This window comes from Rattus norvegicus, chromosome 4, assembly GCF_021556685.1.
Source record: "Rattus norvegicus strain SHRSP/BbbUtx chromosome 4, alternate assembly SHRSP_T2T, whole genome shotgun sequence".
In the NCBI taxonomy this organism is placed as follows: domain Eukaryota; kingdom Metazoa; phylum Chordata; class Mammalia; order Rodentia; family Muridae; genus Rattus; species Rattus norvegicus.
Genome location: NC_141537.1, coordinates 177,717,002 through 177,739,025, shown reverse-complemented (window position 1 = coordinate 177,739,025; position 22,024 = coordinate 177,717,002). Strand labels below are relative to the sequence as shown.

Sequence of the window (22,024 nt, the reverse complement as noted above, 5' to 3'; positions counted from 1 at the left end):
AGGTGAAAGAGCATAGGCCACAGAACGTGGTAGCAAAGCTTACTTTCTAGTTCTGAGTTAGGAGCCTCTGGAAGCATTAAGCCTCCAGTTGGGTTTCTTACTGGGGTGCTGCTGGGGTTCCCTTTTCTAAACAGAGCTCCTCTCTTGCAGTATTCGTAGTACAAATCCTGCTTTGTTTTTGAAGTACATCGTATATTTCTGTATTCAAAACTGAAAAAGAAACAGGAGGGCAAAAAACAAAGGTGGGGTTCCCTTGTAGTATACCTAAGTGATGTGATGGTACTCCCTCCACCTACAGTTTGGGGAGGAAAACCTTAAAATTTGACCAAGAAGTAATTACCATTTTTTCTTCTGTTGTGCACTTAGCATGAGCTGGTAGTGTCCTCAATCCTTCCCAAGCCGTGTATGCATAACTAAACATTTTTATTTTGGTTTACTTTAAGTTGTGCCTGTATGCACACACACCCATGTGTATGTGATGCCCAAGGTAGTCAGAAGGTCAGCTGGAGCTAGAGTTACAGGCAGTTGTGAGCTGCCTGTCTGGAGGGCTGGGAACAGAACACTGGCCCTCTGTGACATCAGTATGCACTTTTAACTGCTGAGCCATCTCTACAGGCCAGTGTCTGCTTTCTTTGAGAAAAGCGTGGTATGTTTGTTGAACAGTGCTGACCCAGCCAGAGGGGATCATTTTCTCACATGATGCACATATGAGTCAGGTCTAGGGAGGCAGCTCAGTGTACCAGGCCTTACTGCGCAAGCATGAGGACCTGAGCCTGAATTTCCGGAACCCACAGAAAGGAAGATGTGCACATGTATGACCTCACCACTCCTGTGGTGACGTAAGAGGGAGACAAGGAAAATCCCCAGGAGCTCACAGGTCAGCAGTGACCAATAAGAACCCTTGTCTTACATGAGGTGGAAAGTGAGGGTTTCTATATGCACATCACGACACACATGTACTCACACATACATGTGAACGCATACATGAACACATGTGTACACAAAGATATGAATGTGATTCACAATTGACTCGAATATGTCCCATTTTTTTACCACCAAATATGTCTTTTCCGTTAGTCCCCTGCAGGTCTCATGTTTTAAAAGATTATAGATGCTGGTTTCCTTTTGATATTATCATTATTCATTCGTCCTGTCTGGCTAATCAAAGGTGTCAGAGCATCCGTTAAGATCACGTTATTCTCAGAGGCAGAGAATCAAATCTGAATGATATCACATGAGTTAATGTGTGCATGCCCATGGTGCTGTAAACCAAATGTAAACAGTCATTTTTAACATAATGAAAATAGACCAGCGTTTCATTGGTGTGAGGCACTGGGGTTCAGGATGTTCCCCAAAGCTCACAACATGCAACAGTGTGAATTATACCTGTGTTTATACTGGCCTTCATGTTAATCACTTGTCTCTCAGGATGGGGGAGCCAAAGCTCAAAAGTGCAAATTCATCACAACACATGGCTTCATTTTCCTGGACACAACCTGAGATGGATTCTGACGTTTGCACTCCTGTTTGTGCATGTCTGCGAGATAGCAGAAGGCATTGTTTCAGACTCGTAAGTGACTCGACTCATCCAGTGTCTTACCATGGGACCTCAGGCCCCTAGACAGATAGTAGCCAAGAGCACATGACCAGACTTAATTTCGGGGAAGGGATCAGATCGTGACTTATTAGCAGCAGTCACTGTCACTCACCATACAGGATAACCACGAGGGGTTTGCTTTTGTTTTGTACAAGTCTGTATGACGTGTGTGTGCTCATGTGTGTGTGGGGGGTGTGCATGTGAAGGTCAGAGGAAAGCCTGTAGTGTTTGTCCTCATGTCTGCCTTATTGATATGCGAGTCCCTTGCTTTTGCTTCTGCCAGGCCAGCTGGACCCTGAGCTGTCTCTGGTTCGCACTGCTCCTTATGAACCCTGGGGCAGTGGGGATGCAGATGTCTGCTACCCTGCTTGCTGATTTACACAGGTTCTGAGAAGTTGGGCCAGGTCCTCACACGTGCACACAAACCCTTTCCCTGTGGAACGTTCTCTATGGTCTCTCTGGGCTTCTCCGTCCCTGTTGTCTTGCTACATAATTTCTCTGACAGATAGTTTTAGATCTCTGTGTCTTGTGCTCTGTCAGGTGCTTTCATGTATCCTTGTTCCCTTATCCAGAGAGTTCTCTCCTTTGACCCAGTTTAATGAGCACTTTATCTTTAAAAACAGGTATATAGAATGCATATTTATACTAAATATCTTTATATGCATGTGTCTCTCTTGATGTTAACTGACTACAGCTCTAAGAGCTATGCGTTTATGCTTTAACATAGTCACCAGTTCTCAGAGACCCTCCTTTATTTTGTAAAGAAATAGACATAGAGAGGAAGGCATTTAGGGGGCCAGAGACCCATTAAGACAAAGAAACTCAAGTAAAGGATGAGACAAATTTAGTATCAGTATTCCCGTGAAGTCATATTTCTAATGGAATTTTGTCCTTCGTACAAAAGAAGTTTATATTAGGAAGTCAAATAAATGAGTTTTACTTATAAATGCAAATATAGTCTATTTTTATCTCACATAATAGGAGAATAAACTCAGGTAATAGGAAAATATTGGTCATGTGCTTAGGTCATATTTATTGAAAGATTCATGTGGAACCCTGTATGGTGGCACATGCCTTTAATCCCAGCACTGGGGAAGCAGAGGCAGGCGGATCTCTGTCGGAGGCAGACTTGATCTACATACAGTAGTGTGTATATACACTGAGTGAGTTAGTACATGACACAGCGAGGTGCTTCGAGGACAGCTGCAGCTTTTCTGTGTCACACTCCCTTAAATACGTCCTTTCCCCTGTTCTTTAAGCATTTACTTAATTTGATCATTAAGTTACTTCAGCAGGTCTGCCTTGATGCATAATTTGTATATCGATTTATATATCGACACACGTAGAACGTTTGGTGTACGTTCACTTCTGTAAGCACTTGAGGATAATGCTTCATCGTGTGTAATCGTGGTTTTCGCTAGGATAAACGCTTTCAGCACAGTTGGTCTGATATCTTTGCTCACACATCTCTAAGCAGCTATTATTGCAGTCTGGCTTTAAACATCGCTGAGTAAGTTCTCAGGCGAAGGTTGCGAACAGAATGATGAACTCTCTAGAACAACGTGCTTCAGACACCAACACCGTTCTGCTCTCTCTAGGCAACGGGCGTCCAGGCATCTCCACCTTTTCATGCCGGCTGTGATGGGATTTGTCGCCACCACCACATCCATTGTGTATTACCACAACATTGAAACATCAAACTTCCCTAAATTACTTTTAGGTAAGTATTCTCGTAGGTTTTCTGACCATCCTCCCTCAAAGAATCGTTCAGTTTCTTTTCCACACAATAAATAAAAATGTACTGAGGAAGGCCGAGAGTGAGAAGCCTGGAAAAAACCTAATTCTCAGGAGTCTCCCAGAGTGTGGGGGTGGATATACGTTAAGGTACCCTAAGCTGCGACCATTCCATGATCCCTCCGATAAATGTCTCTGCAGTGTGTTGTTCTGGGGAGAATGAGAGGGATGTGCTGGCCACAGGGACATCAGGAATTGTTTTCTAACAATCTGAGCTCTTGCACATAGTGGGCCCATTAGCATGACATTCTGTATAGCTCCACATCTCCCTGTGCCTTGGAGTCTTGAGACACCTTCCAAAGGCCTCTCCCATCCTCTGTTGGTGCCATCCTCTAAAGCTGCTGGTGAGTCCTCAGACAGCTCCTTGCCGCAGGGTGAGCATTGTAGCCCATGGAAAAGCCCACAGTCAGTCCGGAGGAACAGCTCTTCAAATCTCAGCCCCTCCCTCCTGCCTGCAACAGAGCTAAGGCTCTCTACTTAGCCTTCGCTGCTCCTTTGACCTCCAATGAACTTTGACTTTCTAAATTGGCAACCAAAAGGGAAAAATTCAAACTGTATGACTAAGTTACGGAATAAAAGGGGAAAGGAAGTGTACAGTTAAGTGGTGTACCTAAGGGCTCGAAGTCAACGTTGGAGCACAGTTGTTATGTACGTCTAAGTGAGGATGAAACTTTATTGCTGAGATGAAGGACTGAGAGAACTAAAAGATACTTTCCCTTGTTTTAAGAGAAACACTTGATATCAGAAAGAAATGTTTATTTTAAAATCATGAACTCGTAATTTTGTTTCAATCACAAATTTATGACGAAGTCTTCCAAACCTGAAGAAAACTGAAAGAATTACACAAATATTCATTTGCCCACTACCTAAAAAATTTCAATTTTGGTCTTACTCTGTTTTAGACAAATCTTTATTTTTGTTCTTTATTCATATATATGTATATATTGACATACATATATATAGTTTATTTATCTATAGCTGACTAACTATATATAAAACTAACTATATATTTTGTATATATGACATACATGTATTCTAACTAGAGTTAGATCTTTGTCTACAGTTCATGTGAACTAAAATTTGCATACTCTGTTTTAGACAAATCTTTATTCTTCTATATATCCATGTATACATATATATCCATATATTTTTCCATTCTTTATCCACATATATATTCTAACTAGAGTTAGATCTTTTCTACAATTCTTGTGAAGTAAAATTTGCATACTTGAGACCAAGAGGCCCTGAGTTGTCAGATGTGTTCACCATCCTCCCGCCACCATGCAACCCTCAGCCATGCATGCATTCCCTGTCCCTCTCAGACTACTCTGACTTTCCCCTCATCTGCACAGAGAAAATATCTATCCTGATTTCCTCCACTGCATGGAGACGGGCTTGTTCTCTGGTGGTGTCACACAGATTGAATCAAACAAGTTAGGCTGCTCTCTCTCAGCATGACCCTGGGAGGCTCAGTAGCAGTCCACTTGCACTAGGTTTTGTTCTTGCCATCAACTGTTGTGTGGTATTTCTCTGTACAAACATGTCACCTTTTCCCTGTGCTATTGATGTATACCTAGACTGAGTCATGAGTCGTCATGAAAGTAAAAGGGCTGTTGTGAAGAGTTTTGTGAATGTGTTTTAGGGTAAAAACCTCAGGAGAGATTGCTGGGCTAGAGGACAGGCAGAGGTATATGCATATATATGCTCATTTTAGTAAGAAACCAGCAGAAGTTGACCCAAATCACCTAACATTTTCACTAATGGTATGTGGCATCTTCAGTTCCATGTGGACACAGCCTCAGTGAGCTTGGTCCACCTAACGTAGCCATACTGGTGGGTGTCCCTCAGTCACTCACCGTGACTTTAATGACCATCTTCCTGGTGGCTGGTGCAGAGTGTCAGCTGATGACTTCACTGGCTCGTATCTCTGTAAAGTGTCAAGTTGCCGTTCTCTTCATCTTTTCAGAGTGGCTGTTGATGTGTCTTGTTCTATTTTTAGCCAGTTGTATTCTAACTTTCGGTTGTAGAATTTATTCTCTGAGACCTGAACTTGGAGCATCCAAACTCCTTTCTTTAACCGAGTCTCTTGTCAAGCAGAAAAATTTAATGTTGGTGTGTTACAGTTTACCTAACATTTTTTCCTGTTGGTATTGCTTCCTGTGTCTTAAGAAACATTTACTATCTTGTGTGTTATCTGATTAAGTCTGTTGTTTTAATTGGTCATCCTCCTCACAGATGTAGACTACAGAGACAAAGCTTCCTCTGTTCCCACCACAGGGTGTTCATTATTCTTCTTTGTCTAACCTGGCCAGAGAATTACTGATCTGCTGTGATCCTTTGGAAGAGCCAGCTTTGTCTGTGCTCCGGAATACGCTCCTTTCACTGACCACTTTAGGTGGTGTCCTTTCCCCTCTCTGTGGACTGCCTTCCTATTTTAGATTCTGTTCTTTCACCTCCTTTCCCTAACCTTTAAGGTAGAAACACCGATAGGGGACCTTCCCAGAACATCTAAAACATCTAAAATTATAATATTTATTCTTAGTTTAGTTTTTTCTTAGTTTTCACATCAGGTAATAGAATTTTTGTTGCAATTCAGTTGGGATAATTTCTAGTGTGTATAGAAATTATCTAGACACATCTTCTACATGGGCTAGACACGCTTGGTTTAAGCGTTAGGGGATGTCTTGGTAGCCGACTGAATAGAGAATCTCAAAGGTGACTGTACTGCGTCTGTGCTCCTTGTCTGTCATAGTCTCCTGAGGTCAAGGAGGACCCAACAAAACGACAAGGACAAAAGTTCAAAGTCAGCTTGTCCTGGGCTGACCCTCCACCCCCTGTCATCACTTGGCTCGCCGTATGACGAGAGAATCCAGATGACCCAGGCTTGAACTCAGAGCACGTGGAGACTGAGAGATGAGAGGCATGGGAACTGTTTTGAAATGCTAAGTTTCTGTCATCCACTAACCAAGTATTCAGAGGTGACAGACATCGTTCTTGACTTTTTTTTTTTTTAAATAACACTTTTGTCTTAAAATTTTATTTTATGTGTATGAGTATTTTGGTGGCACGTGCTATGTACCGTGTGTGTACCTGAGGTGGAACTAGATCCTATGGAACTAGAATTACAGATGGTTGTGAGCTACCATATGGGTTCTAGGACTCGAACATGGGTCCTCTGGAGGAGCAGCCAGTGCTATTAACTTCTGAGCTACCTCCCTAGTTCCATTCCTGACCCATTCCTTTTGTGTTTGAGGTAGGGTCTTAACGTGTAGTTCATGTTGAGCTCATATTCTCGTCTGAGTCTCCCCAACTCTGAGATTGCAGGCGTGCGCTGCCATGTCTAGCTTTATTTTAAAAACTTAATTACGTTATGACTTGAATGAAATCATGCTCTGTATGGTTTCTGTTGTTTTGTTTCCTCCCTTTTTCTTGTGCCTGTTTGTGTGGTATACCTGTGTGTAGGCATGCTCATGTGTGTGTGAGTACCTGTGTGGACAGGTACAGATGCATAGGTGTGCACGTACATATGTGTAGGTACCTCTGGTGGATGTTAGGAATTATCCTCTTTGCCCTTCTACCTTAGTCCCTGAGGCAGGGTCTTTCATGTTCTCCTGCACAACTGCTCTGGCTGGACCGCTTGCTCCAGGGTCCTCTGTCTCTGCCTTCTGGGTGTTGGAATGACAGGCGGTTCAGTGAGACCTCTCAGCCCTCACATGGTTCTGGGGAACTGAGACCCAGAACTCACACTGGCTGCTTGTGCAAAAATTGCCTTGACCACTGCCTATCCTTCTCCTATTTTAATTTTATTATGCCTCCTTTCCTAATCACCAGCTCCACGGTCAGTGAAAGTGGAGTACAGTCTGAAGGTGGTGAGTGGCTTTTATGAAGCCAGATTTAAATAATTTCACAAACATCTGATAATATGAGATGCTTGATCGTGTCCAGTTCTTCAAGTTCTCATTGGGGCCTTCACAATTTGGTCATTGAAAAATAGGCCCTTTTGCCACTGTTGGGGACATTTTCCCTTCCAGCGAATATTCCTTCTTGAAGTCTGCTTGTCTTGGAATTAACAGGGTCTTACTTTTCCAGCTTTCATGTTACATTTTTCCCACCACTTATTTTTAACCTGTCTCCAGTATTGAAGTGGATCTCTTAGGCAGGAAATCATTTGGCTTGCTCTCCCCCCTCCCTCAATCTAACCTTATTTATACATCTTAAGCTAAAACATAACCTGACATATGTTTAGTTCTGATGCTAATGTCCAGTTCTGCTTCAGTGAGGAAGGGTAGAGCCCCTTTAACCACTCAGGCTCTACTAAGTCTTACCCGACTGGATTGTTTGTTGTGTTTTGATTCCATTTTTACCCTGTATTCACGTGTAATGACCCATACGGAGTGGACTACAGTCTTTTCCAAAGAGGTGTATGGAATCTCGTCACTCATAACTCACATTTGTGGCATAGTGCTGGCTGTGGTAGTGAGGTGTGAAGAGTTCCGTCCGTCTTTTATATGACTAGTCAAGGACAATGGCTTTCGGGTCCTTGCTCTTCTCTGTTTCCTTCAAGCAGCTGTGCTGGCTAAGACTATTTGTTTAAGAAGAATCACTTTCCTCTTGAAGGTGAGCTGGACAGCAGAAGTCCTGCCGAACAGACGGATACATCCCAAGACCATTCATTCCCCACAAACAATGATCTGCACACACTGAGAACAAGCAGCCCACCTCACAAACAGATTACACAGATACTGACTTGCTAATTCTTCACAGAACTGAAGGTCTTAAGGAACAAGTTCAGAGACAATACCACAGACTCATATAAACCCTGAAGGCAAGAGGTTATCCTTACCTCTCCTTATGGCTTTCCACCTATCACACATGATTCGAGTGGAAGCCGTCAATATTTCTAACTTATTTTTATACTTTCCATGGATCATGTGATCAAAGTGTTGATATGCTCCAAAGCAATTCATAGATTCAATCAAATCCCCAAATCAAAACCTTAACCCCATTCTTCTCAGATCTGACTGAATTAAAGATATCAAACTATTGAATAAGTGTTGAGAAGAAAAATGCAAGGCAGAGAACATCACATGACTCCAAAAGGTACCACAAAGCCCTAGCAATCAAAACAGCATGCCATGGTTTCAAAAGAGACAGACCACTGGAAGAGGGAATCAAGTTCAGAAATAAGGCCATTCTCTTACAGCCGCATGACTGCACAGAGGCACAGAAACACACTGGAGTCAAGGGAGTCTCTTCAGTAAGAGGAGCTGAGGGAAACCGGATATCCACATGCAGAAGACTGAACCTTGACCCCTATGCCTAATCCTAAGGTCATACTTTCAAAACCCATGACACACACTCAAACATACGTCGTTTCTTACTAAAGGAGTGATTTGCAAATGAGATACTTTAAATGTGCTTGTGTGTAAGTATTGCTGAAGCCTTACATTCCTCCTTCTCTCTCTGCAGCTTTATTCCTGTACTGGGTCATGGCCTTCATTACAAAGACAATAAAGTTGGTCAAATACTGGCAGTTGGGGTGGGGAATGTCAGACCTGCGCTTCTGCATCACGGGAGTGATGGTCATCTTGAATGGACTGCTGATGGCTGTGGAGATCAATGTCATCCGGGTCCGAGTGAGTACCAATTGCACTGGTGTGATGCCTGACAGTGAAGACCTCAGCATTAAAGATTACGGCCATTCAGGAATTAAGGAGTATTTAATGGGGGGGTATGTGATTTATGTGGGTAAGCATAAAATTGCAATAGCCACTGAATTGCAGGACCTTAATTGTGGTTAGTTTTCCACTGCTCTGATAAAGTTCTGTGACCAAGGCAACTTAGAGAAGTAAGGGTTTATTAGGGTTAGTAACAGTTTCAGAGTCCATGGCCTTCAGGATCAGAACATGGTGGCTGGCAGGCAGGCGTGGCTCTGAAGCAGTATCTGAGAGCTCACATCTTGATACACAAGCATGCAACAGATAGAGATACATATAGAGGGAGATGGTGATGAAATCGGGGGGGGGGAGAGAGAGAGAGAGAGAGAGAGAGAGAGAGAGAGATGGAGGAATGGAGAGATAGATAGATAGATAGATAGATAGATAGATAGATACATAGATGCATAGATACATAGATACATAGATAGACAGACAGATACATAGATACATAGATAGACAGACAGATACATAGATACATAGATAGATAGATAAATAGATACATAGATAGATAGATACATAGATAGATACATAGATAGATAGATACATAGATAGATACATAGATACATAGATAGATACATAGATACATAGATAGATACATAGATAGATACATAGATACATAGATAGATATATAGATAGATAGGTACATAGATAGATACATACATACATACATAGATACATAGATACATAGATAGATACATAGATAGATAAAGACAGAGACAGAGACAGAGACAGAGATAGAGACAGAGACAGAGACAGACTGCAAATGGCACCAGTAGTTGAAATCTCAAACCCACTCTTAGAAACACACCACCTCCAACAAAGCCACATCTCCTAATCCTTCTGAAGTAGCTCCACCACTACTCGGGCACCCACCATTCAACTGTATGAGAGCATGTGTGTGTGTGTTCATGTGTTTACATGTGTATGTTCATGTGTGTACCTGTATGTATGTGTGTGCATGTATGTGTGGATGCATGTGTGTGTTCATGTGCATACACGTATATGTGCATGTGTGTACCTTTATGTATGTGTGCATGTATGTATATGTATGTGTGGGTGCATGTGTGTGCGTGTGTGTATGTTCATGTGCTTACATGTGTATGTGCATGTGTGTACCTGTATGCATGCATGTGCATGTATGTGTATGTATGTGTGTGTGTGTGTGTGCTCATTCCCACTTATAATACCAGACCACTCATTTCTCAGGACCTGGGTGAACCTAAGCTATATTTATGCTCTCGCAGGCAGTGATTGATTCCCTCATCCATAGATTTCTTCATCCATGATTTGGCAAAGGCAAATCTGGGTTCATCAAAACATGGATCTTGAGGCCGATCATTATAGAGGAAATAAGTTTATGTCATCTGCTCATTTCCCTGATGGAGCTTCAAGAGCGGTAACTTTAGGTCCGTGTCCAAAACAGAGTAATTAGGACTACCATGAGGGCACGGAGCCCGTGCTGCCTTCCATACTTCCTGTTCTGATGCTGTCCGTCACAGCCTGAGACTCTACTGGCACTAGCAGGCTTTTCAATGTTCATTTCTATCAAATAACTTTATGAGTAGGAAGATATAAACTGCAGTAAATCGGGACAGTAGACAGTTATCAGCCAAACCACGTGATTCAGCAATGGCATTAGAATCTCAATGACAGAACGATCTTCATTAATTTAACCCAGTCACAGGATAAACATAAGCTCTTTTAAAAGTCTAATGACTTTTTCAGGATGTCTACAAGTGGTTTCAGTGTGGAACTCTGGCAACTCGATGGTTAATCTAAGGAAAACAAAGAAGAATCAGTGCAAAGGAAATTTCAGAGTGCAATGGAAAGGACCATAAATTAAAACACGGGTCTTGGCTGCCTTAAACGAAAATGTAGAAAGGGGTGTGGTTTTATTTTTAATCTGGGGAGAGAGACGTGGGCTAATGGTCACACTGTGGAATTCTTCCTACCTGCAGAGATATGTTTTCTTCATGAATCCTCAGAAAGTGAAGCCTCCAGAGGACCTCCAGGACCTGGGCGTGAGGTTCCTCCAGCCGTTTGTGAATTTGCTGTCCAAAGCTACTTACTGGTGGATGAACACGCTTATCATATCAGCTCACAGGAAACCTATTGATCTGAAGGCGATCGGAAAGTTGCCGATAGCAATGAGGGCGGTGACGAATTATGTTTGCTTGAAGGAGGCCTACGAAGAGCAGAAGGTAACAGAATCTGTCTTACACACCTCTAACCACACTGAGCAGGCCTGTTAAATACCAAAGTACAAAGCTCAAATAGTATCTGCGGCCAAGGGTAAGCAGGTTTTCTCCGTCTGCCTCACCCAGTAATTTGGCTTCTTGTTAATTATGACATTGAGGACAAAGAGGAAGGGCTGATGAAGTTAAGCGGTGTCGTGACTGTTGTCCCTAATCATGTAAGGACTCTGAGGGCACTGTTTTCCTCTGGGACATGTACTCAAGTATACATTAAAAATAAGCTCAGGGACTGGAGAGATGGCTCAGTGGTTAAGGGCACTGGCTACTCTTCCAGAGGTCCTGGGTTTGACTCTCAGCACCTACATGGTGGCTCACAACAATCTGACATTCCATTCCCAGGGGAGACAATGCCCTCTTCTGGTTTTGGAGGGCCCTACATACACATACACACAGAAGGCATGACACCCATGCACATGAAACCTAAAGCTGAGTGATCCCATGTAACTAACCTGTTAATAGAATGTCTATGCTTCAAACTTGGAGAGTATTCAAATTAAATTTGAAGCACAAAACCCAGTGTTTGTTGGTAATTAATGTGAGGTTTCTTTAAAGTAATTATTAATGAACATATGTTTTTTTTTATCATACTTAGAAAAGCAATTCACAAGATCCTTGAGAAAAGTTAAAACCTGTGAGCTATTGGTACCTTTGCCTTATTCTTTGACAAATTCATGCCTGGATACAATGTATCTTCATCATCTTCTTCCCATTTGCTCCTCATTTCCATCTTTATAAATCTGAAATTTGTCCTATTACTATTCTAAGGGGTCCTAGGTGGGATACACAGTTCTAGATGTATTTTTGTTGCAACAGTCTTTACAATGTTGATATTCACAATGACAGAATCCTGAATGCTGAATCTGTTAGAGCACTGTGGCAATGTTAATTGAAAACCAACTAATTGTTTATGGTAAATGATGAAAACCATCTCTTGTCTCAGAATCTTGTGTTTCGAAACTGCGATTGCAGGAAAAGTTGTTACAAATGGGCCTGAGTCACTTCTTGGTTTTCCTTGAGGAAATATTACATCAAAATCTGTAAACTTCTCTCATTTAAAATATATAAAATAGAGAGTAAACTTACCCTGAGTGCCTTCAAGGAACAGCTTCAAGTCTCTGTGCTCATGTCATGTGAGTGAACCTGAGAAAATGTAGAAATCATGAGGTCCAGTGGACAACTGAATATGAAAGATGATTCTGTTCCAGTCTGTGGAGGTCAAGGAGGCAGAGCCTCTCAGTGAGACATAGCTACCTCCCAACCCCCATGGAGTTGGCTGGCTGGCCAGGCATGCCTGCTCAGTGTTAGGAATCCAAGCCACCATGCCTGACCTTTTTCATGTGGTTACTGAGGATTGTCCTCTTGTCTTCAAGCTTTCAAGAAGAGCCGTTTACCAGCTGAACCATCCCTCCAGCCTTCCACCACAGTGAGCTGGTTTCTTTGCCACCACACACGCTCAGGTCTTAAAGTCTTTACAAACAACGGCTGACGGCTCACAAGTCAATGGTTACCTTAAGCATGCATCCATTTTTTTTTCTTTTTTAAGCACAGCCTCTAATGATTTCAAAATGAACCGACTCCTCTCTGTGAAGCTGAGAAAATGTGGAAGATAAATGAGGTGTGATAATCCACTTTAGCTCACAGAGTGTGACTGGGAACCTCTCACAAATACAAAACACTCAAACACAGGAGCCTGTGAGACCATTTTTAATTCAAATCACTGTAGTGAGTTGACGTGTGGACATGTGCGTGCCATGCCTTATACATGACGATCAGAGGACAGCTTGTAGGAGTGGGTTCTTTCTTTTCACCACATAGATCCTGGTTTGATCTCAGGTCACCAGGCTTGGTGGCAAGCACTTTTACTCACATAGCCATCTTGTCTGCTCATGGTACTTTTGAAAGGAAATGTGATTGGAACCTCATAACAGTATGCATTTGTCCTTAAGAATCCGGTGATGACTAAGGACAGAGGTGTAGAACTGACTTGTACACTCCATTGTATAGGTCTCTTGTGTGTATGTGTGGGGTCCAATAGCTAATATTTGTATTAAATGAAAGGATGCAGACTTTCCCACGTCCCACTGATGTCTCCACAGTTATCTTTGGGACTTCAGAAAGCACCTCGCAGCTGCCGAGGCCGACTGCTGTCCTAAGGTTTTATTTACTTCAGTCCATTTGTTTCAGAAAAAGGCTGCGGATCATCCGAATCGGACTCCCTCCATATGGCTGGCCATGTACAGGGCTTTTGGGAGACCGATCCTGCTGAGCAGCACGTTCCGCTACTTGGCTGACTTGCTGGGCTTTGCCGGCCCTCTTTGTATTTCCGGAATCGTCCAGCGTGTGAATGAACCGAAGAATAACACGACGAGAGTAAGTGCACGGCTTTTAAAATTTATTTATCGCTTGTATTAGTTGCTTTTCTATTTCTGTGAAGACACCATGACCAAGGAAACTGATAGAAGGAACAATTTATTGAAGGGATACAGTTTCAGAGGGTGAGTCCATGACCATCACGGTGGGGGGCGTTCGAGCGTGGCAGCAGGCAGGCAGGCGGGCAGGCAGGCAGGCGGGCAGGCAGGTGGACCGGTAGGCGGGCGGGCTGGTGGGCAGGCAGGCTGCAGGGTGTTAGAGCTGCAGGTGAGAGCTTACGTCTTGATCCACAAGCATGAGGCTGAGAAAGAGCTAACTTGGATTGGCATGGGCAATTAAAACCTGAAAGCCTGCTCTCTGTGACACCCCTCCTCCAACAAGGCCATACCTCCTAATCCTTCCTGACCAGTTCCACCAACTCAGGACAACTACTCAAACATATGAGCTGACAGGCAACATTGTTATTGAAATCACTACTGTGCGTAGGCATGCGGGTGCCATAGCTAACGTGTGGGGCTCAATGACAACTTACGGGAGTGGAGCAGGTTCTCTCTTTTCACTGTGTGGATCCTGGGGTTGATCTCAGGCCATCAGGCTTGGTGGCAAGCACCTTTACCTGCTGAGCCATCTTGCCTGCCTGGTTCACCGTGTATTTGAAAAGAAACGCATTATTGAAAGATTACATTGTAATTGTCACTTTTTATTAATGCAGTGGTATGAGAAGTTCAAGCATGGTTATTTATAGAGGAATTTAATGTTTTTAGTAAAGCAAATAATTTTCTTTTTTTTAAGTTTTTTATTGTTTATTTAATTTTTTACATTTCCAGTGTTATCCCCCTCCCTGGTTTCCCCTCTGCAAACCCCCTATTCCCTCCCCTCCCCTGCTTCTATGAGGGTGCTGCCCCCCACACACACCCACTCACTCCTGCCTCACTGCCCTGGAATTCCCCTATGCTGGGGCTTCACAGGACCAAGGGCCTCTCCTCCTATTGATGCCAGATAAGACCATCCTTTACTACATATGTAGCTGGAGCCATGGGTCTCTTCATGGGTACTCTTTGGTTGGTGGTTTAGTCCTTGGGAGTTCTGGGAAATCGGGTTGGTTGATATTGTTGTTCTTTCTACGGGGTTGCAAACCCCTTCAGTTCCTTCAGACCTTCCCCCTGACTCCTCCATTGGGGTCCCTGTACTCAGTCAGATGGTTGGCTGCGAGCATCTGCTTCTGTATCTGTAAGACACTGGCAGAGCTTCTCAGAAGATAGTTATATCAGGCTCTTGTCAGCAACTTCTTGGCATCCACCATAGAGTCTGGGTTTAGTGGCTGTGTGCGAAATGGAATCCCAGGTGAGGCCCTCTCTTGATGGCCTTTCCTTCAGTCTCTGCTCCACTCTTCGTCCCTGCATTACTGTTAGACAGGAGCAATTCTGGGTTAAATTTTTGAGAAGGGTGGGTGGCCCCATCCCTCAACCAGGGTCTGTGCCTAACCTCTGGATATGGTCTCCACAAGGTTCGCTCTCGCCTTTGTTGGGTGTTTCAGTTAATATCATCCCCATTGGGTCCTGGGAACCTCTTGCTTTCCTGGTATCTGGGACTTTCTGGTGGCTACCCTCAGTTTCCCATCCCCATTGCCACACAATTTCCTCACCCTCTGTACATATCCCCCATCTTCTCCTACACCTGATCTGTCACCCCTTCCATCCTCCCTCTCCTCTTTTCCTCACAAGTCCCTCCCATCCTCTACCTCCCGTGATTATTTTGTTCCCCCTTCTAAGTAGTACTGAAGCATCCACACTTTGGTCTTCCTTATTCTCGAGCTTCATGTGGTCGTGTCGTGGGTAGTCAGAGCTTTATGTTATAATATCCACTTATCAGAGAGTACATACCATATGTGTCCTTTTGTAACTGGGTTACAACACACAGGATGATATTTTCTAGTTCCTTACATTGCCTGTGAATTTCATGAAGTCATTGTTGTTAATAGCTGAGTAGTACTCCATTGTGTAGATGTACCACACTTTCTGTATCCATTCCTCTGTTGAGGGACATCTGGGTTTTTTGCCAGCTTCTGGATATTAAAACTAAGGCTGTTAAGAACATAGTGGAACATATGTTGGAACATATCACAAGGGTATATGCCCAGGAGTGGTACAGCTAGGTCCTCAGGTAGTACTATGTCCAATTTTCTGAGGAAACTCCAGATGAATTTCCACAGTGGTTTGTACCAGTTTGCAATCCCACCAACAATGGAGCAGTGTTCCTCTTTCTCCACATCCTCGCCAGCATCTGTTGTCACCTGAGTTTTTGATCTTAGCCATTCTGACTGGTGTGAGGTGGAATCTCAGGGTCCTTTTGATTTGCATTTCCCTGATGAATAAGGACGTTGAACATTTCTTTAGGTGCTTTCTGGCCATTCAATATATCTCAGTTGAGAATTCTTTGTTTAGCTCTGTACCCCGTTTTTAATAGGGTTATTTGATTCTCTCTAGTCTAACTTCTTGAGTTCTTTGTATCTATTGGATGTTAGCCCTCTATTGCGTGTAGGATTGGTAAAGATCTTTTCCCAATCTGTAGGTTGCCGTTTTGTCCTGATGACATGTCATTTGGCTTACAGATGTTTTTCAATTTTATGAGATCCCATTTGTCTAGAGTTGATCTTAGAGCCTGGGCCATTGGTGTTCTGTTCAGAAAAATTTCCCCCTGCCCATGTGCTCGAGGCTCTTTCCCATTTTTCTCTTTTAATAGATTAAGTGTATCTGGTTATATGCGGAAGCCTTTGATCACCTGGACTTGAGCTTTGTATAGGGGATAAGAATGGATCGATTTGCATTCTTCTACAGGCTGACCACCACTCAAGCCAGCACCATTTGTTGAATATGCTGAATTTGGTTTTAGCTTCTTTGTCAAAGATTAAGTGACCAGAGGTGTGTGGGTTATTTCTGTGTCTTCAGTTCTATTCCATTGATCTACCTGTCTGTCTATGTATCAGTACCATGTGGTTTTTTTATTACTGTTGCTCTGTGGTAGAGCTTGCGGTCAGGGATGGTGATTCCCCCAGAAGTTCTCTTATCGTTGAGAATAGTTTTTGCTATCCTGGGTTTTTTGTTGTTACAAATGAATTTTAGAACTGCGCTTTCTATCTGTATGAAGAATTGAGTTGGAATTTCGATGGGGATTGCCTTAATCTGTAGATTGCTTTTTTTAAGATGGCCATTTTTACTATGTTAATCCTGCAAATCCATGAGCATGGGAGATCTTTCCGTCTTTGAGATCTTCTTCAATGTCTTTCTTCAGAGACTTGAAGTTCTTATTATACAGATCTTTCACTTGCTTGGTTAGAGTCAGACCAAAATATTTTATATTATTTGTGACTATTGTGAAGGGTGTCGTTTTGCTAATTTCTTTCTCTTTTTCTTTATCTTTTGAATAGAGAAAGGCTACTCATTTGTTTGAGTTAATTTTATATCCAGCCACTTTGCTGAAGTTGTTTATCAGCTGAAGGAGTTCTGTAGTGGAATTTTTGGGGTCACTTACGTATACTATCATATCATCTGCAAAGAGTGATATTTGGATTTTTTTTGTTCTAATTTGTATCTCTTTGACCTCCTTTTGTTGTATAATTGCTCTAGATAGAACTTTGATTACTATATTTAATAGATAGGGAGAGAGTAGACGGCTATGTCTAGTCCCTGATTTTAGTGGGATTGCTTCAAGTTTTTCTCCATTTTTTTTTGATGTTGGCTACTGGTTTGCTGTATATTGCCTTTACTATGTTTAGGTATGGGCCTTGAATTCCCAATCTTTCTAAGACTTTTGATATGAAGGGGTGTTGAATTTTGTCAAATGCTTTCTCCGCACCTAATGAGCTGATCATTAGTTTTTTCCTTAAGTTTGTTTATATAATGGATTACATTGATGGATTTCTGTATATTGAACCATCCCTGCATCCTGAGATGAAGCCTACTTGATCATGGTGAATGCTCATTTTGATGTGATCCTGGGTTTAGTTTGCAAGAATTTTATTGAATATTTTTGCATCAATATTCATAAGGGAAATTGGTCTGAAGTTCTCTGTCTTTGTTGAGTCTTTGTGTTGTTTTGGTATCAGTGTAACTGTGGTTTCACAGAATGAATTAGGTAGTGTGCCTTCTGTTTCTGTTTTGTGGAATAGTTTGAAGAGTATTGGTATTATGTCTTCTATAGAATTCTGCACTAAAAACTATCTGGTCCTGGACTTCTTGTGATTATGAGATTTTTAATGACTGCTTCCATTTCATTAGGGGTTATGGGATTGTTTAGATGGTTTATCTGTTCCTGATTTAACTTTGGTACCTTATATCTGTCTAGAAAATTATCTATTTCATTCAGATTTTCTAATTATGTTGAGTATATCCTCTTGTATTAGGATCTGATTATGTTTTTTAATTTCCTTAGTTATTGTTGTTATGACTCCCCTTTTATTTCTGATTTTGTTAATTTGGACACTGTCTCTGTGCCCCCTGATTATTCAGGCTAAAGGTTTGTCTTTTTGATTTTTTCAAAGAACCTCAAAAAACCTCCTGGTTTTGCTGATTCTTTGTGTATAGTTCTTTTTGTTTTTACTTGGTTGATTTCAGTCCTGAATTTGAATTCCTGCCATCTATTCCTCTTGAGTGTATATGTTTCTTTTTGTTCTAGAGATTTCAACTAGGTGGCTCTCTCCCATTTCTTTATGGATGTACTCAGAGCTATGAGTTTTCCTCTTAGCACTTTCATTGTCTCCCATAAGTCTGAATATGTTGTGCCTTCATTTTCCTTAAATTCTAAAAAGTCTTTAATTTATTTTTTCCTGACCAAACTATCACTGAATAGAGTTGTTTAGCTTCCATGTATATGTGGGCTTTCTGCTGTTTTTGATGTTGTTGAAGACCAGCCTGATCTGATAGGATGCAAGTGGTTATTTCAATCTACTTGCATCTGTTGAAGCCTGTTTTGTGATCAATTATATGATCAATTTTGGAGAAGGTACCATGAGGCGCTGAGAAGAAGGTATATTCTTTTGTTTTAGGATGAAATGTTAAATGTTAAATGCTAGATATCTGTTAAATTCATTTGGTTCATAACTTCTATTAGTTTCATTGTGTCTCTGTTTAGTTTCTGTTTCCATAATCTGTCCATTGTTGAGAGTGGGGTTTTAAAGTCTCCCACTATCATTGTGTGAGATTCAATATGCATGTTTAGCTTTAGTAAAGTTAGTTTTATGATTATGTGTGCCCTAGCATTTAGGGCATAGATCAGGACTGATAGTTCATTATGGAAGATTTTTCCTTTGATGAGTATGAAGTGTTCTTCCTCATCTTCTTGATAACTTTTGGTTGAACATCAATTTCATTCGATGTTAGAATGGCCATTCCAGCTTGTTTCTTGGGACCATTTGCTTGGACATTTTTTTTCAAGCTTTTTAGTCTGAGGTAGCATCTTTGTCACTGAGGTGCATTTCTTGTATGTAGCAAAATGCTGAGTCCCGTTTATGTGTCCAGTCTGGTAGTCTATGTTTTTCCATTGGGGATTGAGTCTATTGATATTAACAGATATTAAAACTCTTGCTGTCTTGCCCTCCTGCTCCTGCTCTCTCCCCATTCCCCCCTCTTTCCAAGTGCTCATGGCTGACCTCTACTCCTCTTCTCTCTCTCTCTCTCTCTCTCTCTCTCTCTCTCTCTCTCTCCCTGCCTTTCTCTGTCTCTGCTCTCTTTTCAACTCTATTCTATACTTAAAAAAAACAAAAACCAACCAAACAAAAACAGATATTAAGAACCAATGATTGTTGCTTCCTGTTATTTTTGTGATTAGAAGTGGAATTATGTTTGTGTGGCTAGTTTCTTTTGGGTTAGTTGTAAGAAGATTAATTTCTTGCTTTTTCTTGGGTATAGTTTCCCTTCTTGTGTTGGAGTTTTCCATCTATTATCCTTTCTGGGCTGGATTTGTGGAAAGATATTGTGAACATTTGGTTTTGACATGGACTATCTTGTTTTCTCCATCTATGGTAGTTGAGAGTTTTGCTGGGTATAGTATCCTGGACTGACATTTGTGTTCTCTTAGGGTCCGTATGACAAGTGCCCAGGATCTTCTGTTTTTTTTTTTTTTTCTTTTTCTTTTTCTTCGGGGCTGGGTACCAAACCCAGGACCTTGCGCTTCCTAGGCAAGGGCTTTACCACTGAGCCAAATCCCCAACCCCGGATCTTCTGGTTTTTAAGAGTCTCTGTTGAGAGGTCTGGTGTAATTCTGATAGGTCAGCCTTTATATGCTACCTGACATTTTCCCCTTACTGCTTTTAATATTCTCTCTTTGTTTTGTGCATTTGGTGTTTTGATTAGTATGTGACAGGAAGAATCTCTTTTCTGGTTCATCTATTTGGAGTTCTGCAGGCTTCTTTATGTTTATGGGCATCTCTTTCTTTAGGTTAGGGACGTTTTCTTCTATAATTTTGTTGAAGATGTTTACTGGCCCTTTGAGTTGGGAATCTTTGAGTTGGGAATCTCTCTTCCATGCCCATTATCCTTAGGTTAGGTCTTTTCATTGCGTCCTGGATTTCCTGGATATTTAGGGTTAGGAGCTTTTTACTTTTTGTATTTTCTTTGACTGTTGTGTTAATGTTTTTTTTTTTTTTTGTATCTTCTATACCTGAGACTCTCTCTTTTATCTCTTGTATTTTGTTGGTGATGCTTTTCCTAGTTTTTTTCTCTCCAGGGTTGTCTCCCTTTGTGATTTCTTTATTGTTTCTATTTCCATTTTTATATCCTGGTTGGTTTTGGTGATTTCCCTCACCTGTTTGGTTGTGTTTTCCTGTAATTCTTTAAGGAATTTTTGTGTTTCCTCTTTAAGGGATTCTACCTGTCTACCTGTGTTCTCCTGTATTTCTTTAAGGTTACTTATGTCCTTCTTAAAGTCCTCTATCATCATCATGAGATGTGATTCTAAATCAGAATCTTGCTTTTCAGGTGTGTTGGGGGTATCCAGGGCTTGCTGTGGTGGGAGAACTGGGTTCTGATGATGCCAAGCAGCCTTGGTTTCTGTTACTTATGTTCTTGCGCTTGCCTCTTGCTATCTGGTTATCTCCAGTGTTAGCTGTCTTTCTGTCTCTGACAGGAGCTTGTCCCTCCTTTGAGCCTGTGAGCCTGTGAGCCTGTGAGCCTGTGAGCCTGTGAGCCTGTGAGCCTGTGAGCCTGTGAGCCTGTGAGCCTGTGAGAGCCTGTGAGCCTGTGAGAGCCTGTGAGCCTGTGAGCCTGTGAGCCTGTGAGAGCCTGTGAGCCTGTGAGCCTGTGAGCCTGCGAGCCTGTGAGCCTGTGAGCCTGTGAGCCTGTGAGCCTGCGAGCCTGTGAGCCTGTGAACCCCTGTGAGCCTAGGTGTTTCAGCACTCCTGGGAGACCAGCTCTTTTTGGGCAGGATTGGGCTGTGGGTAGCTGTGTCACAGGGTCAGCTCCTGGGTAGAGATGGAAACTGGAAGGATCCTGTCCCTGGCTGCTCTGCATATCTTAGTCCCTGTGTGCTTCTGTTGCATCCCAGTTAGCCCAGGCATTGGCACAGTAGTAGTGGTCTCACCTGTGATCTTAGGTGTGTCAGCACTCCTGGGAGACAAGCTCTCTCCGGGTGTGGGATTGGGGTGTAAATAGATGTGGCACAGGGATAGCTCCAGGGTGCAGATCCAAATAATTTTCTTTTAGGAAAAATATCACACACACACACACACACACACACACACACACACACACACACACACACACTCACTCAATGAATGTATCTGTCCAAAAAATTATTCCTAAGACTTGAAGCTTATAAATATTTAATAAGCACCATTTGTGTTGAGGAACTTTGTGCGAAAATTAATTATCAGCAGTTCTACACCTGAAATGCAGGGCCAGGAGAATGAAGATGGGATAAGACTTGAGGTTCAAATGCATACTCAAGACAGATGAGGAAGAAAACAGAAGTATATTTTTACTAGATTTAAAAAACACATCCTATTGAAAAGCATTCACACAGCTACAATAAGCTAGCTATTCAAACAAACATTTGCTGGTCCCAAATTATCCGTCTCGGTGAGCTTCCTTGCAGCTAGAATGGACATTCTGAAGACACAAATGTTGCTTAGGGTCTTACACATTTTTGCCAATTACATTTTTTATTCACTTAGCTATCAGAAAAGGAGGAGGAGGAAGGGGAGGGGGAACAAAGGAAGAGAAAGAGAAGGAGGAGGAAGGAGAGAAAAAAGAGGAATGGGAGGAGGGGTTAGGAGGAGTTTGAGAAGGAAGAGGATG

At 42.1% G+C, this 22,024-nt stretch overlaps 1 protein-coding gene across 13 annotated transcripts in view; it reads left to right on the top strand.

Annotated features, from left to right (window-relative positions):
- Abcc9 (ATP binding cassette subfamily C member 9) overlaps window positions 1-22,024 on the top strand; it is a 123,887-nt gene that overhangs the window by 8,878 nt on the left and 92,985 nt on the right. For 12 of the 13 annotated variants that reach the window (XM_087656153.1, XM_087656145.1, XM_087656150.1 and 9 more), the window contains 5 exon segments: window positions 1,429-1,570; window positions 3,196-3,317; window positions 8,861-9,027; window positions 11,067-11,309; window positions 13,548-13,733. In XM_087656153.1, coding sequence (XP_087512279.1) covers window positions 1,429-1,570; window positions 3,196-3,317; window positions 8,861-9,027; window positions 11,067-11,309; window positions 13,548-13,733 — 860 coding nt within the window. 13 annotated transcript variants of the gene reach the window in all.